This window comes from Zeugodacus cucurbitae, chromosome 2, assembly GCF_028554725.1.
Source record: "Zeugodacus cucurbitae isolate PBARC_wt_2022May chromosome 2, idZeuCucr1.2, whole genome shotgun sequence".
In the NCBI taxonomy this organism is placed as follows: domain Eukaryota; kingdom Metazoa; phylum Arthropoda; class Insecta; order Diptera; family Tephritidae; genus Zeugodacus; species Zeugodacus cucurbitae.
In genome coordinates, this window is record NC_071667.1 from 30,434,600 (window position 1) to 30,456,456 (window position 21,857).

Sequence of the window (21,857 nt, forward strand, 5' to 3'; positions counted from 1 at the left end):
ATGGAATTTTATTAAAAAATAAACTAAAACGTATTTGCAACGACTTCGTGCCGTCTATCGCGATCAATGCATAAAATATGATCCGGTAAAATAACACGACAAGGACAAAGAATTAAAATCTACAAAAAGTAAAATATGATTTATATACTATACATGTATGTATATAAAAAGGCAATCATTATATGCATCTAGTAGACACATTTGAGTAATTTCCGTTGCTTCGTATATGTAGTGACAAAAATAACAAAACAAAAAAAGCAGTAATAATAAAAGAATATTAGCATTGCTACAATGAAAATGGTTTCAATACTTTCCGAGCAAATGGAAAGATATCTAGATAAACAGATACGGATGTCGATACACTTGCATGCAATGGCTGCTCCACTATAAGGCCCAAGCTATAGCGCTCGCATGGTATGCCATCCTCCGCCCACAAACTTGCACATAAGGCGCGATTATATTGGCTCGCTCACTCACACGAAATGTAAAATACACAACAATAATAACAATAACAATAATGGCTAGAAAAAAGTGGGGGCAATTTTATAGATGGCGACTCACGAGTATACTTATCTAAACGCGTATCATGATATTTAGATTTACATATAAACATTTGTGGTCATATACTCCACGTTCGGTATATAGTCATAGTCTTTATGGCGGTGAAGAAAAGCCAGAGCGCCTAAATGTATGTTTGTTGTTTATGGCACGGCGCGGTATGAGCTGCTTTCGTTGTCTCCAATGTGGGCGCTATCTAATCAAAAGTAAACAAAAAACACGCATATGTTCAGTACATGCTAATATAGGAGCCGTTGGCAACTGCTAGTAAAAAAGTTGGTAAAAAGGAATTAGACTAAGTGCAGCACCCGTGCCGATTTATTCAGTCATAGGAAAACCGAACGTACCCATTTTGACCCACCATACCTCCTGATACCCCTTGATATGAAAATATTAGGCACGATACACTTAGTGAAGAGGCAGGGCACGGAAGCGGATCTAATAGCTCAACAGATACATACGCGTACATAACTGCAAGTATATGTGTAAAGACGCAATCGGACAAGGAGGGTGAAAAGTAAGGTAGTTGTGTTGATGTGTCCATATGGTAAAATATTATCGTGTCCAATGGAACTCGCATTTAATTGTTCTTAGCAAAGACAACAAAATATATAGATAGTCAGAGTGTACCTTATCGTCAGCGTGTGTGTTTAAACAAAATAGCGCAGATTTACTCATAAAATGTGTGTCCCAAAGTATATTTTGCTGTTCTATATCTTATCTCTTCTCTGCAATCTACAAAAAAGCTAACTTATTTTACAAAAAGCACCACGAGTCTTATATAGCCAACACTGTGCAGGGAAGATTATATTTCATTATTGATTATTCTTGTTGTTGGCAGAAAGTGTTTATAAAGAATTATTCAACAAACTTGCTAAGAGAGTATAATAGTTTTGTTCATATAACGGTTGTTTGTAACACCCAAAACTAAACGAGTTAGATATAGGTAGATATATTATATACCAAAGTGATCAGGGTGAAGAGTGGAGCTTAAATCCGAATGTCTAGCTGTAAAAATTAAGATATCTTGATGGAACATGGCACACGTGTTTCTTGGCACCATAGGAAGGTTTGTCGATGATGGGGAAAATCGGACCACAGCTGGGCACACAAATGGCGAAAACAGAAAACGCACAAAGTGGAATAACTAAGCCATAAATTAAGCTATTGAAATTTGGTATGAAGGATGGCACTATGAAGGGGCATATGTGGATGTAATTTTTTTGGAGAATTTGGCGTGGCCCCGCCTCCTACTAAGTTTTTTGTACACTAAACTACTTAAGCTATATGAACGAAATTTTCTAGAATCGTTTCTTTTAGGTACTACCTTATACAGTAAAAAAAGGAAGGCAATCGGATTATAACCACGCGCACCTCCCATACAAAGGTTATGTTGAAAACTACTAAAAATGCTTTAATTCAGTAAGGAAAAACACCAGAAACCTAACATATCAATGAAACTTGGTTTGTAATATTTTCCTTTCATCCCAATGATATGTACTGAAAATAGGCTAAATCGGTTCACAACCACCTACTTCCCATATACCAGAACTTTGAAGTCGGTCTCAATCGTTTACTTTACAATATATAAAGCACTAGTGAATATATCGGAACAGAACAGAATAGTGTGGCAGCCCCTTTCAAAAATCAAGGCCTCGTATATCGAACATGAGAACCTCGGTGCTTCTAATCTGATATTAGGGTTTCCAACTTTCAATGGACTTTATACCATATATGTATATGTCAAATTGTGTATTATATAATATTAATAAAATTAAATAAATAAATTGCGAGAGTATAAAATGTTCAGTCACAACCGAACTTAGCCCTTTCATACTTGTTCTTATTAACTTGATAAAATTTTAGTAGTTTTGACTTTTTAGACAAACTTTTAATTTCAACAGCGTTGTGCATAATAAATGCATACAGTACATACATACACATAATAAGGACCCTTGTGTCAAAATATTTTTCTGCGGTCACATTATGATATCATGTCCATATTGACCACTTTATTGCTGTAATAGTAAGCAATATTCTTAACACACACAAAAAAAAAAGAAAAGAAAAAAGTAAGCAAGTCAATTGCATATAAACACATTTACTAAATTGTTACTTCCTTAAATAATAACACATATCGATATGCAGCAATCACTCCCATGCTGGCGGGAATATGTGCGAGCAATTAACATTAAACACGGCATTTCCTTACGAAGGACGACGTCCGCGGTGTTAAATATTAATACACCCACGGCATGTTGGGCCGTAATAACTTTGTCATTTTTATTTGGAGTAACGGCGGCAAGGTTGATGAGGGCTGGTGAGCGCAAGTGCTGGGTATGTGGGTGTTGAGGACACTTAGATCGCCACTCTCATATTTTAGGATATATGTGTATGTACGTGTGAGAAGCGACTCGTTGCATTCTTCAGTATTGACACTGACTCCTTGTGCATATGGGTACGACTAGGAGAATGTTAAAAATTATTTTATGTCATGTTTCGGATAATTATTGGTGTCATTTGCATTGCAGCTATTCGTGTTCATGTGTTGTTGTTTGAACTTTGGCGTCACATTTGCTAGCGCCTGCTCCTCCTTGATGGACTATGTACGGGGTTTGTGTGTAAGTACATGGCGACAGTTTACGAGTATATCCATATGAACATCACTTTATTGTGAAAAGTGCGCAAAGTACAGGGGCACATGGGGCTGTTATTAATGCCACTTTATCGGTCAGCACAGATCTCTTCGTATTTGCAATTTGCTTTTTATTTAAGTGCCAAGGTTTCTGTCTGCGCAATTGTGGCATTTGTTTGGGCCGAAAATTTAGTTACAACACATTATAATAATTTCGAATCGCATGTCAAGTATGCAATGGACAACATGTCTTTTGCATTAATAGATTTTCTTAAGTATGAATCCATAGGAAAAAAGAACTCACTAAGGCTATGACATAAAGGATTCATCACTCTAACACGTAGTATTGTATGACTGTCCAAAAGGCTTAACTTCTGGTACAGGCGGTTATGACTCAGCCTATAAAAAGCGTGACTTTTATTCATTTGCATCAGTAATATTTATATTTTCAATTGAATTACGGGAAGTATTCGTAAATTGCCGACAAGCGTAACTGCAACTGCATTGCCGTAGCCCAGTGCTTGGAGTGCGTGACAACTAAACGATTGAATAGTGGTTCCAGAGCCCATTTAAAGAAGTGATCGCTCTCTCTATAAATCAATGAAAATATTGAGTTTTGTTCTGCGCAAAAATTGAACAATTCTTAACAAAGCATTAACTTTTCTAAGTAAAGGCGAAGCTCGGCCGTACATTTAGCAAAGGTGTAAGCGCCATACATATACGTATTATTACTGAACAAACAATAATGCGTACATAAACAAATTAATATAACGCCGTAAGTGTGGGAGTCGGATTCTATCAAGCCACTTAATACGAATTTATTGCTAATTCTCATACTGGCAATGCCCTGCAGTATTTTTTTTATTAAGACTGTATTGCACTGCAAACTCAAGTAGGTGACCAGGAGCGGCGGTGTGGGGCATTTCAAAAGCTAAGAAACATTCGCTTTGAACAGCTGAGTATCTAATATTGATGTGCGTATATGCATATATATATATATATATATATATATATATTTAAAAAGTTGAATATATATATATATATGTATGTATGTAAGTAAATGTACAAGTGATGGAGCATTTGGTCAGAGTGCCAGACTGTGTGCTGCATCAACACCAAAGTGTACAAAACAAATTGACTTGAAAATTGAATTAAATTGATTTCACTGCTCGCCAACTAATAAAGAAACAACACCAATGGGGCAATCACACCAGACTGGGATTGTGACTCGCTCTTTAATAGTAATTGTACTGCAGTGCGACGTGGTCACATAAAGTGGATCCCCGTATGTTTGATGACTCTTGTTCTTGTTTCTTCACTCTTGGTTTTGTGTTTTTTTGTTTTTGTCTCGTATATACTAATGCTTGCATGTAAATCTTTGTTCTGTCCGTGTACAATAATGGCATTTACGGATAAAGGGGTGGAGTGGTGCATTGGCTATCGGAGCAGTGCGGCTGTCTTGCATAGTTCTTGCTTGTACAATTGTCGTGACTGGTTTTACTTGCGGGGAAAGTAGACACTAATAAAGAAAGGACTGTTGGTGAACTATTTAAATTGCATTCGAAGAAATTGCATTCTTCCAATTTAATTAATTTATTATCTTCTTGTTTGGTTTTATAAATGTTCAAATGTATATATGCTTCAAATTGATCATGTATAAGTAACTGCAATTAAATGGTATATGTATATAATGTACCTAGAGATCTATCAACAAATTATGCAAATCCAAACTATATAAATGTATGGAACTTTGAAATCAAGCGAAAACATGTGAGGTTTCCTCTGAATTAAATAAAGATACCTGAGAGATTTACAGAAATTTTCGGTGAAAAATTATCATGGGACACTCAGTTCTTCATATTCGATATCCGGGGCGTTGAAAAGTAATACTCCGATTTCGACAATTTTTTCACAAGTGATGCCACAGATCATATACAGTATTTGTGTAAAATTTTATTTTGCTATCTTCATTGGTTCCTTATGTATATATTATAAAGTGAATGAATCAGATGGAATACAAAATTGAGTTATATGGGAAGTTGTCGGGTGTAAAGAAAATATTATATACCGAATTTCATTCGAATCGGTCGAGCAGTTCTTGAGATATGGTTTTTGACCCATAATTGGACGATGCCACGCCCATTTTCCATTTTGTAAAAATCTGAGTGCAGCTTCCTTCTGCAATTTCTTCTGCAAAATTTAGTGTTTCTGACGTTTTTCGTTAGTGAGATAACCCACTTTTAGTAATTTTCAACCTAAGCTTTGTATGGGAGGTGGGCGTGGTTATTATCCTATTTCAACTATTTTCATGGTGTGTGGTGGGGTACGTAAGAGAACCGACTGCAGAAAGATTTTGGCTCGTCTCGTCACCCTGATCATTTTGATATACATAACCCTATATCTAACACGTTCAGTTTTATGACTTACAAACAACCGTTATGTGAACAAAACTATAATACTCTCTTCGCACTCTCCTTGTTGCGAGAGTATACAAAATGCGTCTATAAAGCAAAAAAAAAGACGACACTTCAAAGAACGATTCTCTACATTTGACTTTGTAAAAATGTATACCTAAAATACCAACATTGCTGCGGCAGTGTACAAACAGAGGTTATTATTAGCTGGCTGGCTTTGATTAAAATACAAATTCACAAAATCCTGCTCCGAAAAATCTAGTCTAATCTTATTTTCATTGGCACTTACTAAGTGGTGTACGAGTATAACATTTAAGTGAATCAAACTGATTATTTCCTTAGATTTTTATGACAACAGATAATGTAGGAAGTAACTAACCATAGCATTATGGCTGCATTAGTGGTTGGTTGAATCAATTAAGTACAATCTGCACATTGTAGCCTCCGCTACAGTTCGCGATCGTGTCTGCAATAAGCAGCTGTCAGACAGCATTGACAACTCTTCATATGCAGCGTATCTTCGAGTTGACTTTAGAATTCGTTGATTTATGAATTATGACAAAACATCAAGCTCGCCAACAACACTAAACAACACCCTCCATGTGAGCGACTCCCGCTTAGAGGGCTGCTTAGCACCAGCAACAAGCAGTAGTAACTGCCGGATATGCTAATAGAGGCACAACAAGTACAAGAGAACCACGAAGTAAATGCCTAAAGCGGACAAGGCGGGGGTTATATGGTGGCCACATATAATCGCAAGTGCAGCAGCACATTGGAAAATGGAGAAATAATAAACAAATACGCAGATTTAACACTTCTTGTCAGATGTTGATTGTAGCGTGAAACCCCTTCGCTTGCACGATACCGCTATGTGTGTCAACTGAGCAAATAAATAGTCAGCCAGACCTTTGGTTATTCGACACTTGTATGTGCAGAGCGAGAATAAAATGGAAAAAATATATATCTCATGACATACTATACGCAGCAGCAGGCCGCGCGATAAACGAGAAAAGGAACCAATTCTCAAATACGGAACTGCTCGTACACATTTATTACGATAAATGTTTAGGCAAGTGCATTTTATTTTATTCAGTTAATATTGTTTTTTTCGCCCGTAGTTCACATGCAATGCTCCCATATGGGCATATGTGTGATGGCTTCATGTGCCGTTTTGCCTCAATATATTCTATTCATGACATAACTATTGTCTTTAGGCTCGATTTCGGCTTGATAAGAGTGGGAAATGCGCCGGTTTGCTTCTTGGTTCCTGCGCTGCGGCTGAGCGGACCAGCGACTGGACCAGGCTGCGCGCTGCAGCACAGTCAAATTAGTGCAATCATCTTGCTGGACTTGCGCATTTTATTTTATCTTTGGTGCATATCTAACGCTATTGCGTGCAACTGCGGCGACACTGTGGGAATGGTCGTTGCAATAGCAACCGCTTTAAATGGCACTTTAAATGGTCGTTGCTCTGGCTTAGGTGCTGTCAAAGAAATTGTGGTGTGCGGAAAGGGGGAAGGGCGCAAAAAGGAAATTTAAATTCGACAGAAAGAGGAAATTAATAAAAATAAATATGCATATATGTAGTTATGTAAGTATTTGCCTGAGAACCGAAATGATCAAGGCAAATTATATGTGGAAACCGGTAAGACACGCTGCCTGCCACTTAAGCTGGGAAAAGCAGAGCGACAAGTAGTTTTTTGCTAGTAGTTAGTAAGGGGTGCGGGTGCACTAGTTTGTGTTAAACCATTCGACACAGTAAGGATAGACTTCTTGCTGGGCAACAGGGTAGTTATCTGCTGAAAATTTTTTGTAATAAAAACTGGCTGGCTTCAACCTGATGTATATGTATACTTAATGGTAAAGCTAACACCGGTACATTATGGCATGCATTCAGCATGACCTTGCATTTGGAGGAAGTGTACTTCCTAATAGAGCCAAAACAGTTCGCTGAGAAAGCGGAAGTGGACTGTATGAATTAATTTCTGTGTAGGTATTTAAATACCAGATATCGTAGCTGAATATTACTTTAGAATTTTGTAAAAAAAAAATAGTTTAAATATTTATGTGCATGAGAAAAATTTTACCAATATGGCACTCTTACAGTCGGACGTAACACAACTTAAAAGGATATGAGACTAGAAGAAAACAATATTTCCGAGCACATTGGCATAAACTAATGGTATCGACATAATGAGGCCGTAAGTTACAATTGTAAAAATTAACAAGTAAGGAAGGGCTAATTTCGGATGCAACCGAAAATTTCATACCCTCGCAATTTATTGACGAAATTTTATTAAGATAACACACAAATTTACCCATAAATTCGGCATAAAGTTTTATAGAATAACGAAATATAGTATATGAGGGCTGAGGTAATTTCTGAACCGATTTCATTAATTTTCTCCAGCAAGGTGGACTATATCCAAGACTATACGCTCACTTAATTTTGCTAAGATATCTCACATATTAACCAATAGGAACAAAGTCCAACGAATTTTTAAAAACCTATTATTAGGTATATGGGAGCTAGGAGATGTTATGGACCGATTTTAATAATTTTTGCAACAGAACACTATTAGAAGAAAACAATTTCCTCTGAATTACATTAAATTATCTAACAGATTTACCCATATTTTCGGTTAAAATTTACCCTTTGGCGCTGAGTTCAATCTGATCGATATATGGGGCCTTTAAAAGATATAGTCCGTTTTCAACAATTTTTTCACAAATGAAGCCAGAGATAATATGCATTATTTGAGTAAAGTTTTATTTCGCTATATTCATTGGTTCCTTATGTACATATATATTATAAAGTGAAGGAATAAGATGGAATTCAAAATTGAGTTATAAGGAAAGTAGTCGTGGTTGTGTGCCGATTTCGCCCATTTTTTGTCCGTGTTATCAGTGTGTCAAGAAAATATTATATACCGAATTTCATTGAAATCTGTCGAGTATTTCCTGAGATATGGTTTTTGACCCATAAGTGGGAGTATAATTAAAGGTCTGGTTAATAGACTGATATGGATGTAAGACATTAAGTCCAACGTGCAATTGCTCTTGTATCGCTCTATATGCAGCATACTTTTGGACGATGACAACCTACAATAAAAAGCTTATTTGCGAAAATTAAACGAATTTAGAATAATACTGATATAAATATTTCATATTGAAGTGATTCACTTCACTATCAATTCCACCATTCTTCCCCACTCAGTCACAACAAGAAAATTATAAAAATATAATTTTTAATGGTCAGTCTAAACAGTTATAAATAAGTAATAACAACAAAGAGGTTAAAAATGCACATATCTATGTATATGCTGAAAAGCACAGAGTTATACATACATATATGTATGTACAATGTACACCTATAAACATACAATTCACATGTGCTTATGGCAACAATACACCAGCAAACAAAGACTTAATGAATGCATCCGGTGCTAAAGCAACAACAGCAAACCCTATAAAGAACAAATCCAAGTGACAGTTCCACATACATATGTATGTATATGTATGTACATATTTTTATAGTATAAACTGACTAACTCCCTTTTGTTTGGACTATTTTCGTTTTTTCTTGATAGCTCTCCTTGAATGTCAAATGGATTGAACAGTAAGCACATCGATGTTTCTCCTTAAAAATTTATAAATTTATATGCTTATATTTACTTATTTATGTATGTGGATATTTGCCTTTGATTATTATGACATAAGCGCATAAATAAAATAATGTCCATTAGTTACGCGCCGTTCACAATTTTTCCGAGTGCCAATGAGTTTCCGATTGCTCGCAAACGTCTTCAGCTATTCTTGGCTAATTGAAATTAAGGAATAAAATTCTGTCATAATTACATGACAATTACGAACAAATGTTTCTTTCACACTCATCGAACACTCAGGTGTCGAAATACTTCGATACGCTTACAAAGGGGTCAACTGTGCACTTGCCCAGCCAACTGCGCTGAGCTGAGTGTATTGTCTTTTCTTCCGCTAATTTTTCATGGTTTTTTGGTTTTTTGGTGAGAATTGAAACCTTTTATTTATTATCTGCACGACTGATGGTTTGCCTTTATTCACTATTTTACCGTCATCTTTATTATTGTCTTTGACTTTGTCTGCCTTGCTGACTTTGCTTGTGTCCGCAGGCTACTTTCGCACGTTGGACACGATGCCTTTGTTTAGACTCTCATGGACATCAACATTGCGCGCACCGACGTCATTACCATTAAATTACCCGAGCGCGTGTGCATGTGTATGTGGGCACACAGTTTTCTTTCGATTTTTTATTTCATTTCGTTGTGTGTTTTTTTGTTGTTTGTTACACTCTTCAATGGTTCCTTTGTAGATTTTTTCAATCCACTTTTAATGACAGACTACGTCCACTCGGGCTAATATTCTTATTTTTTATGCTGTGCTTAATTTTTATTGTTGTTGTTGTCAACGAAACTCTCATGAGTCGTTTTCTTCAGGTATTTCCTTATACAGTCCAAAAAACGGATGATTCGGTTTATAACCACGCTCCACCTCCTTTACAAAGGTTATGCTAAAAACTCCTAAAAATGCTTTAATTCAGTAAGGAAAACCACCAGAAACCTTAAATTTCAATATAAAGAAGGTACAGAAGAGCTGGACTCAAAATGGTATACACAATTTTAAATGAGCGTGGTTCCGCCCAATTGCAATGAAATTCGATTCATAATATCTTCATGCCTTCCCAATGATATGTTATGAAAATAGTCCAACTACAGTCGATCTGAATCGTTTACTTTAGAATATTTAAAGTAAGAGCTAGTGAAGATATCGGAACAGATACTACATTTATAGTGCGGCATAGCCCTTCTAAAAATCGCCAAAATCGGACCATAGGTTTTCAAGGCCCCATATATCGAATACGAGGACCTCAGAGCTTCTAATAAACTTTTTCCGAAAGTATAGGTAAGTCTCTAAGTAAGAGGGAATATTTTTTTTCTAATAATATGTCTACGTGCCAAACAAGAGGAAAATCGGGTCATAATTTCCCCTAGCTTCCATGTATGTACCAAATATTAGGGTTTTGAAACTTAAAAGGATTTTATACCATATACATGCCAAATACATATGTAAGTCAAATTGTGTCTTATATTAATAAAATTAAAAAAATTGCGAGAGTATAAAATGCTCGGTTACACCCGAACTTAGCCCTTCCTAACTTGTTTCAGAATAGTTTTGAAAATTAGTAAAAAAACATAAACCTGAGTAACATTTAATTCCGAAAGAGTTACTGTCCAGTATGTATCGCAAGTAGAAGGTATTATTAGTGCCGACTTTTTAAAATTAAATTGATTAGTCTAACTGGTAAAAGGGTTCAATAGAAGTGTCTAACTTTGCACTGCAAATCGATCTTTCATGAACAAATCATTTCCAGAAATACATATAGGGTTATGTAATTTAAAAAGAATTATCTACTATTTGTGGGGTGTGATTAGCAGTAAATGCCATAATGGTTTAAGAACTGCAATAAAAAATCGAAAATTTTGGCAATTTCATTTCTCTCAGTTTATATTATATTTATACCTTGAAAACACCCTTTATATCAGCATAACCGCGGCGGCAGAAATTCAGAAGCAGCTTTTCTGTGCGCTCGGGTGTGGCAGTCGTACTTGAGTGCAGTTCGTTGAGTAAAAGTGAATTGCAAATCTTGCAGATATTAATTTCTTTTCAATGGAATATTTACTCCTTTTCTATTTCTGATTCTTCAGATGCATTGGTGGTTGTGCACACCTCTCTATGTTGGTGTAGATGTGTACAAATTGCCTTTGACGCACGAGTGTATTTGGGGTGGTAATTTATTTGAACGATTCCAAGAGTGCCAGGCCAGTGCGGCTGCACAAACTTAAAGGCTTTCGGCCACCAAGTGCTCGTAGCTTCACTGTTTCCGCCACCTACGCCCGTCGTCTTACGTCGAATGTGCTTGGCAATCGGCTTATCCGGCCCCCCTTCACTTGTGCCCTGCATACTGCGCCCAAAACTTTTATGCACTTTTAATTTCTTTTATTTGGCGTATTTTCAAGAAAATTTCACAAGTATTTTGAAATTAAAAATTCGCAAGTATATGCAAATCATGTGCCACATCTCTTCACCATTTCGTTTTTGTGTGTTTCGTTTTGATTGCTGCAGCGAAATTGAAGTGAGCCTAAAGTTTCAACCCTTTCAACATGCGGCTGTTGCAGGGATTGAGAACCAGATATTTGGGTGGGAGGCGTTGATTTTGGCTGCCAACAATATGCGCGACGTAGCTAAGATGATGCTGATGCATTAATATTTCTCGTAGAGTGTATGTGATCATCTTTGGTCCAGATGTTAAGATGTAAAATGTGTGAGTGCGTAAACCCGAAAGCGACATTGGTAGGAGCGCATCTCTGTTAGCTGCCAGTTTAAAGGAAGCACATTTATGTTCTGATTTCGTTGCATTTTTCAGTCTTTTGGGTTTTTTCAGTTTGCGCTCAAAATTTTTTTTGTAAACAATAAAACATGCCCAAGGCGGCTGGTTATTAAAACTTTTTCTTTGTCAAAATTACAAAAAAAAAAAAAATCGAAGTTGCAAGTGCACTTGGCTTGCACGCAATACTTTGCCCCTGATATACTATTTGTTGGTATGGATACTGAGGATTCTTAAAGGGTGTTCCTATGTAAAATACTTAGTTTATGATTAATCACGATAAAACCAAGAGACGACAGTACAAAATGAATTGCTCAGGGTTTAACTATCTTTTATTTTCCCAAGATTAAGATTAGTATTGCTTCTTCTTCTTCTTGACTGGCGTAGACACCGTTTATGCGGTTATAGCACAGTCCATAACAGCGCGCCACGCATCTCTCCTTTTGGCGGTTTGGCGCCAATTGGTAATACCAAGTGAAGACAGGTCCTTCTCCACCTGGTCCTTCCATCGGAGTGGAGGTCTCCCTCTTCCTCGGCTTCCACCAGCGGGTACTGCATCGAAAACTTTCAGAGCTTGGGCACTTTCGTCCATTCGAACAACATGACCCAGCCAGCGTAGCCGCTGTCTTTTTATTCGCTGGACTATGTCTATGTCGTCGAACAACACATACAGCTTATCATTCCATCTTCTGAGGTATTCGCCGTTGCCAATGTTTAAGGGACCATAAATCTTCCGCAAAACCTTTCTCTCGAAAACTCACAGTGCCGTCTCATCGGATGTTGACACCGTCCTCGCTTCTGCACCATAAGGTTGGACGGGAATGATGAGGGACTTGTAGAGTTTAGTTTTTGTTCGTCGAGAGAGGACTTTACTTTTGAATTGTTGTTGGCAAGAATGATTCTGCGTTGGATTTCAAGGCTGACATTATTATCGGTGTTGCTGCTGGTGCCCAGGTATACGAAATTATCTACAACTTCAAAGTTATGACTGTCAACAGTGACGTGAGAGCCAAGACGCGAATGCGCTGACTGTTTGTTTGATGACAGGAGATATTTCGTCTTGTCCTCGTTCACCACCAGACCCATTCGCTTCGCTTCCTTATCCAGGCGGGAAAAAGCAGAACTAACGACGCGGGTGTTGTTTCCAATGATATCGATATCATCGGCGTACGCCAGTAGTATTGCTTACATAATATAAATATGATTATTATTATTTCCTGATTCTCCATACATTGCTTCAAAACATACAATAACCCTACAGCAGCGTTACTTAAATGTTTAAATTGTGTACACCACGATTTAAATAGTTTACTGTCTCAAATCTCATTGGCGGCAGTTAATAAGTATTTACTTTAGCTTAGCAGTACCATCCAACCGACTAGCTTTGACCAACAAGTTAGAGTGAATTAAAGTAAAGAAATCTGCTCGTCGTCCTCCAATAATATAAGTGCTTTTCAAAATTGTGTAGGTAGTCTTCTTCGTCACTGTATAACTTTTCAGTCCTTGATGTAACATAGAGTTCTTAAAAACTAAAATGTCCGCGCAGCAATGGGCGAACGAGGGGAGCCTACAAAGTGCAGTGCAACGCCCAACTTCCGGTACCAACGAACATTATGATAATTTCAAAGGCGTAAAGTAGAGTTACAAATACTTAATGGCCAACCGAATCGCCAGTTGACATTTCAATAACTTGATGCTTTTTAGCGCGGTTGCACTCCAACGCCGCTGATATAGACCGCCTCGTTGCGGATTCAAATTGCGGAAAAATAGAAATTAAATTGGCATTAAACGTGGCAGAAGTAGTGAGACATGAGGGGTGGTAAGCGCGCATGTATTTTGCTAACTCGAAGAACGGCATGAGAAGAAATAGAAAAGAAAGTGATGGAAAAAATTCCGCTAAAAATCCATTGAAATCAAGGATGAGCCGCATTCGCTTCCACTTACATAGATGGCAGCATCAGCATCAATTTGCATTCGTGGAAGAAATGCGTTGCATGCTTCAAAACGCAGCTACGCTTCGCGACCCAGCATTAAGTTATCCGCTGCTGTTGTTTATAAGCAAGTTGCGGTTGGTAGCGGGGCGGTGGCTGTGTATATGCATAATGAATTTACCTTTAGAAATTCTAAACATTGAATTTGAACTCAATACAAGAACTCGTCAGCGCAAATGCAGGGTAGTATAACCTCGCCACTCCACTGCGGTCGCATATCTGCATAGGCTTCTTGCCTAAAATTATGCAGTGATCTCCTTCTATTGAAACATTTCCAAAGAAATAAATATATTTGCAAACATTCTCGTGTAATTAAAAATCTTCTACTGTTCTTCTGTTCATCTGCATCTCTTATTTTTTCTTGCCTGCCTCACTCCTTTGCCATGGCATAGATAGGCATGTCACTGGCAACGGTGCTCTAACTTTGCCAGCTATGTTTTCGGTCTTGCTTGTGCGCCTACAAATAGACTAAGGTTTTATTCATAAATCTGCAAATAAAAATGAAGAAAATTTGCTTCAGAAAAGCTGCATTTTATTTCAAAATGAGAGCGGCAACTCGGTCTGTATCCGCAAAACCTTGCCACCAACGCGTCACCATCGTCTGCCTGAGCGACAAATTGGGTTGGTGTTGGTGTTGGTTTTGCGCATTCCTTGCAATTTGCACTCGCAATGTGAAGACCGAAACGAAGGAATTACCAAGCAATATTGATGTATCAGCCTGCCGACTGCACGTCGTACAAACACGTACAAATTGTGGGCATGTGGGTGGGTCGGAATAACAAACTAAAAGAGTGCAAAATCTAAGGAGCCATTTGAAATGGTGTGGGGGTTTAAGGTGTGCAGATGCGGTAGATGGTTGTGTGGGAGGAAGAATTGAATTGTGTGCACTGCACTTGTCAAAGCTTAATTGAAGGCAAGAATTTGTATACTCTTCAAGTGACTTGGCGAGAGCTTGGCGGTGGTCGGACTGCAATGCGGTGGATGAGGCCGACTGAGGGCGCCAGCCTTACAGAATGATTTGCTGACTTGTCGAATGCCTCGTAAATATGTATGTATGTGTAGCCATGGCAAAAGAAAGAAATTATCTGTGCAAATGAAAATGCAAATGCACAAATAAGAATGTTTTCCCATTGAAAACCGTCAAATAAACAAATAAAGAGGCGGCAGGAAGATGCAGAGATGGTCTTGCAGGAAGTCGTTGAATGGTAGGCGAGCGAAAAGATTATTTGAATGCAGTGCAGTGACTTGTGACATGTAGCAGATATGCACATACATACATATAACTGTATATATATGTACATAGACGTATTCTAAAGATATAGGACAAAGTTAGTATCCACGAAGACAGTCTTGTAACCCAGTAGGCTATTACAACTGTTCATATACTGGGACTAATCTAATCGAATCTAATTCTAATCCAAATATAGTTTATATACAGAAAAAAACTTCCGATGAAATAAACGAGTTCATGTTAAACAAATAAAGAGGCGGCAGGAAGATGCAGAGATGGTCTTGCAGGAAGTCGTTGAATGGTAGGCGAGCGAAAAGATTATTTGAATGCAGTGCAGTGACTTGTGACATGTAGCAGATATGCACATACATACATATAACTGTATATATATGTACATAGACGTATTCTAAAGATATAGGACAAAGTTAGTATCCACGAAGACAGTCTTGTAACCCAGTAGGCTATTACAACTGTTCATATACTGGGACTAATCTAATCGAATCTAATTCTAATCCAAATATAGTTTATATACAGAAAAAAACTATATAGGTGGATCGTTCAATTTTTAGATTAAATGTTTCGATAGAAATATTGGTTTTCGCAAGGCCAGCAATTTCAGCAACTGATTTTTTTAAACGAGTTAAAGATTTTTGTAAACTATTCCCTAATACTAAGTTGATACTGGGACTTTTCAATGAAATTTATATCTGCTAGGAGCCACTATCTTTGTTTAACTAACCAAGATCCTCAGAAAATCTTTAGCATTTTTTATCGCTTGAATGCAGTTTCCGGTGAATGCAGTTAAGCGCACAATTGAAGGACGAAATAGAAGAGTTAGCATTTTCCACAATGAGCACTTGAATACACATTTATGCGTGCATATATAGATATATATCCTGACTTCACAATAGCTTTCGGATAAGCACCTGTAGGCACATTCAGTGGAATGCTCAACGATAGAACAAATAAACTTTTGTTGCGATTTGAAAAGAAGAAAGAAACCATTTCTGTCTTTTGGGGCAAGAACGCAAATGCCTTCTTCTTTTTCTTAGAAGGAACAGTTATTACGTCGGCACTACACAACCACACTCGAAGGTGCGCGTGAATAACTAAGTACTTGCATTTCTCATTTGGTTAAACAACATTATTTTTATCTAGGATTCTAGGAGCCGCAAACTAGGAGCAAGCAACGAGAAGCATGCATCATTAAGAATGACACCATACATCCGCAATCCGAGACGGTTAAAGTCGCCGCCAAAAGACGAAACTGCAGTGTTTATTATGAATATGAACAAGCGTAAAAGCGCTAGCACAGTTTTAGGCGCATAAGACCAGCTTTGCGACTTCCCAGACCATAAAATTACTATTAATATATATATATTAAGAAAGACTGCATAGAAGAGCTGTGCGTTAATGAGCCCCTCGGGAAAGGTGCACAGAGGTTCAGAGAGACCAACACTGGTGATATTTATGAACGACAAATTAACAGGGGAATAAAAATGTTTGCATGTATCAGTTATACATATAGGAGTCTGTATGTAAGCCTTAGCGCTACGAAAACTAGTTTTCTTGAAAATATTAGATATGTGCACATTCCTACACTTTCGATTAGAAGAATAGTTGCGATTGAACATTGTTAATGGTGATCCTGATTTATTCAAAAGGGTCAAAATGGCAACGACTGATAAAACCACCCCCATCCGATCTCATTTAAAAGTGTTTTTCGCTGTTTTTTCTAAAATCATTTTGCGGATGTTCCTGATATTTGGGTCTTTAACCTGCTATTTTGGAACACAACGTGTCACCTTTGGTGCGCGTATGACCTGTATGTAAATTAGCAAACCACTTAATAGAACTGGCTAGATGTGATTAATTATATCCAGAATATGCCACAAATTTTTGTCGAGAGAGTTTGCTAAGAGACACAAGCATTAATTGATTGTTAATTTTACATTCAAGGCATAAATATGAAAATGATATTTCTTCATTAAATTAACTTGCTCTTGCTAACTCTTCGGCTGAGCATATTCACCTGCTTGTACGAGCTGGTATGCGCAAAACTTCGACTCTTTGCCTCAGACGGCGCTGTTAGAATTCTACGTCAAAAACTACTTGCAACAAACCAAAAAAGCAGCTTTATTACAATCCTTTCCTACATTATATGTAAGTATGCATAAGAACGTATGTTGGTGTGGATGGTGGAATTGGTTGAAGGCGTGCTGAAGTGAGGGTGAAGGCCGTTGACGAGTTGCAACCGATGCAGCGGTTTGGTACAGAAGGTGGGCACACGATGCGTATTGAAGTAGTGTGTGCATATGTATGTAGTTGGGGTAACTGCGGGTCAGTAACTTGGTGAGGGGAACTTATAGTTAACGACGCGCACTGCACTTTTCACAACCTTCATATTGTGTAGGCCTTCCGCAAATGCCTACATTCAGGCATAGTAACCATTTCTGGTGACCGTTACGGTCTTCCTGCAACGTGGGGTTATAACTTTTGGTCCTTGGTGCAAATGTTGAGTTTGGCATAAGTCAACTTGTAGAATTTCTACTTTGCACATTAATTAATTAAAAATAGAGAAAATGCAGGTGAAACAAAATTGCAAGTACATACGCACATACATACAACTATATAAACAAACATACATATATGCATATAAGTATATATGGAAGGGAAAGATTTATGGCAGAAAGCAGTAATCAGGAAAGAAGCAGAGAGAGAATGAAAAAAAACAGAACGAGAATGAAAAGTTTCGAAGTAGTTGAGAATGGGTATGGTCAAAGGATTACGCTGAGTATGGGGTTTGCTTAGGTACATATTGCTGTCGGCTGGGTGGAACGAAACGTTGCGAAGACATTTCAAAGGGTACGCTTGCTCACCAAGAATGATGGGGAAATGAACGAAAGACGTAGGCTAATATAATAATGATTGGTGTGGAGTCGGGAACAAACGCAAAAAACTCAGGCACGGCGACTTTGTTGCAATCATGGTAGCAGGAGGAGCAGTTGACCAGTGGGATGGCAGTAAGCCGAGCGGCGGATGTGTATTTCAGTAAGTGAGCATTGAACGATTGAGCTTGCGCTGGGTAGCACTCGAGAGTTGAAGACAGATGCTGTCGACTCTGCTTTGGGCATGAAGTGCATTCAATATAATAAAATAAGCACCAAACAAAACGAGCAAATGAATGAAAGCGTAATAAAGGAAACGAAGTAAATGAAGAACCAGCAGTGAAAAATTGGAGATGAAGTAACGAATGGAGCGCCCTGCGCACAGGAACTGCATTGCGTTGGCGTTGGCGTTGCCGACTACAGCTGCTTTTGTAATTGTGTCTGGCCCCTCTGTGCGTTTTGCATATCGCTAATATTTATTTTGGGGTTTTAAATATGCTTCCCAAAAGTAAAATTTTGAAAAAAGTTTATAAATGTTTCAAAACTTCGTTTAGTTATATTAGTAATTTACTTAATCATATTAATAAAATTATATATGATTTAAAACTAAATAAAACATAATATCATAATAGCAAATAATTTGTTAATTAATAAAAATAAAAAAAAACTATTATGGTAATCTGAAAAATGTGACCATATTTTGTGTTATGCGTAAAAAAAAAGGATCATTAGGTATGATCCATACCAATTGTCGCCAAATCAATTGTTGTTTCTAACCCTAGAGTCGTTTTAACAATCCCAGCCAAACATCTGTAAGGTTATGTGTCCACACATAGAAAATTCTACAAAAACAAATTAAATGCAATTAATATCCCTACTCTTTGTGCTTTCATTTGATATTGAATACTAGTCTGTTAAAAAAATCATGTCGAAGCTAACACCACCTATCCAAGGTCTTTCGTTATCATCATTCTCAATATTTTTCGCAAACATCCTGCAATATACGTTGAAAAGCTTGTCATGCGGTACATTTTGAATTTGTATCGTTACAATTCGCTCATAATCACTCTCAGAGTAAGAGGAACCATTACGCTTAGTCTCATCCATTGATGATTTGGTGTTTATTTGATCTATGGGTATTGATCGCGATTGTGGAAAATATTCGATGTTTACCAAAGAATTCGATTTACATGATATCCATAGACGTCCCTTACGTTTATGTGGAGGAAGATTGTTAATGATTTTTTTTAAAACGCGTTCCTTTCTTTGCAATTCTCTAGCATCTTCAATGGGATCAACTTGGAAGCCAGTGATACGATTAACTGTCAGGAATACACATGGGTTGCGACCCTTGTAACCATAAGAATTATTCGCTCGGCATTTACCGAATTCACGACGCGTGCCAAATTTTTCCAGAAAATCATTTATATTGTTAACAATCAATTTGATGTCCTTTGCTTTAAACGCATTCCAAGATATACGGTTAAGGAAATACGATTCAAAGTTGGGGTGGTAAACTAATGAAGGCTGGAGTTTCGAAACTCGCGGAGCGTCCACTGGTAATGTTTGTTCATATATCGCAAAGCAAATGTAAAACAAAATGATTAGTCCCGCGTAAAATACTATATAGTACAATATTGTTCGCAACCAATATATCCGTCCCGCCGTAAATAGAGCATCATTGACTGGTTTATCATGTGGTCGCACATCTTGTTTCTTTATTGGTTCTTTCTTGCTTTCCTTTTCAGGTTTCTTGGGACGCTGAGGAGATTGGCTTTTAACATTGCTGACTTTTTCTTTTGGTTCACTGACTAAAGCTAAAGAGTTTTCAGCATTTTCGCGTCGAAACCGTTTAACTAGTACATATGAACCTGACGTCTCAAACATCGTTTCTCTTTTTGAAAAATATTGAAGAATATCTGACGGGTTGATAAAAGGCATTTACTTGGTTAAAAGATAAAATAAAAAAAAATAAATAAAAAATCGAGAAACTGCCATATTTTAGAAAAAGAAAATACAATGGAAAATCGATTGTTTTGTTTCTATAAATCTATAAATACAATTTCACTATAGCATAATTCTTTGAATTTATTAACTATAGTCGAAGAGCCACTTAAGACGCGGCTCATAGCAATTACAGCAGAAATTATTTAAGTATGACTTTTAATTTTTGAAACTTAATTCGAATTTCGGATTATTCTTAAAAAAAAAAAAATTTTTAATAGTTAAAATAATCTGAACTTTAACTGCACTAAACTAAATTTTCGTCTCCATCCTTCATCACAAATCTCATCCAAAGTTAGGAAAATAACGAAATAATCCTAAATAGTGGTGATTTGAAAAATTCTGATATCAGCCATTTTTTATACATTCCTGGTTTCCATTGAGGCTTGTCGTCGCGAAAAGGCTGAAACTTGCAATGTGTGGTAGGTATGGAAAGGAAAAGGAAAATGCTTTCTTTCATGGGCGCATATATTTGTTTCACAATCTATTAACGTATGTGCGTGAGCATGTAGTTCGTAGTGCATTAAATCGTTTTTAGTTTACAATTCCGCTTTTGTGTTTCTTGATTTTACGCCTGTCAAACAATGCACAGCCTAACGTTTTTGAATTGTGATGCAGCACTTGAAATAATTACAATTGCCTGCCGCACTAGTGATGGCGGTAAGCCCACGAAAGTGCATAAAGTTGCAAATAAATTAAAATCCGACTTTGCGAGGTTGCCCACGAATCGGTCGCAGCAAAAAGTGGCATGTTGCATGAGGGCGTCGCATATGAAATAGATTGCGGTGCATGCGCCCCGCGCTGTTTGGAGACGATTGTAGGCAGCTCAAGAGTCGCCATGTTGAAAGCGGTGTGCGGATGTTTGCCGAACTTATCGCAACCCGAAACTCACATGCACTTGGCAGAGCGCAGATAATGCGCTCTTATTACCAAAGATTAGGAAAAACGCAACAAAAAATCGCAAAAAAAGAACGTTTGGAAATTCACAAAAACTGCGAGGAATCTGCCTAACAAGCGGAAATATGTGCACATTATGCGATATTTCCTGCTACACCAGCGACAATGCCGCTGACGACTGTACTTATGCGGAATACCGGAGCGGGCGCACGGTTGGGGGGAAGCGAAATCATTGTACTGAATAAGTGCAGCGTATCTTTCTAATTGAAAAGTTGAAAGCGCCCGTTGCTGCTGCAACCGAATTGCATCTCGTGCAACGCGTAGTCCGCGGTGGGTACTCCACATTGTGTGTGGGATGTGTATGCCAGCACATGTGGGCAACCAAAGCAATTGCAATTTACGCCCAACATACGTTGGCTTTGTTGCGCTGGCCAATTTCAATTGCAGTCAAATCCTCGAAGCGCCTCACACTGCTTGCAGCATTTGAAATTTGATTTTCACTTTTTATACACTGCTTGCTGTAGGACACATCAAGCTGCAGCGACTTATATAAGTACACGTGTGTGTATGTGTGTGTGTGGGTGCATGGATGTAAGGATAATAAATATCTACTTTTATGCTTATTCGTTCGACCGGTATTAGTGAGTGCCGGTCGCTGCGTGGATCACGACTTTTAGACTATTGACTTAAACGTATGTGTACGGTTTGTTGCTGTTGTTGTGGCAGCAGCCGCTGCATTACTACGAAGAATGCAAGAAAAATGAAAATGAAATCCTGAATTGCATTCAATGCAAACAAACGCGCCACAGAAAGTT

General features: G+C 37.7%; 2 protein-coding genes across 5 annotated transcripts in view; both read right to left on the reverse strand.

The window, feature by feature from the left end:
- LOC105217943 (homeobox protein prospero) overlaps positions 1 to 21,857 on the reverse strand; it is a 98,591-nt gene that overhangs the window by 45,474 nt on the left and 31,260 nt on the right. The window lies entirely within an intron of this gene.
- On the reverse strand, positions 18,619 to 20,149 carry LOC105217952 (sodium/potassium-transporting ATPase subunit beta-1). 2 transcript variants are annotated; one of them, XM_054228630.1, is made up of 2 exons: positions 19,049 to 20,149; positions 18,619 to 18,983 (listed from the first exon to the last, which is right to left on the reverse strand). In XM_054228630.1, coding segments are annotated over exons 1-2 (1,035 nt in total). In that variant the 5' UTR covers positions 20,083 to 20,149; the 3' UTR covers positions 18,619 to 18,982. The 2 variants fall into 2 exon arrangements, with proteins under 2 accessions (XP_054084605.1, XP_054084603.1); XM_054228628.1 differs by having other exon boundaries at positions 18,629 to 20,148.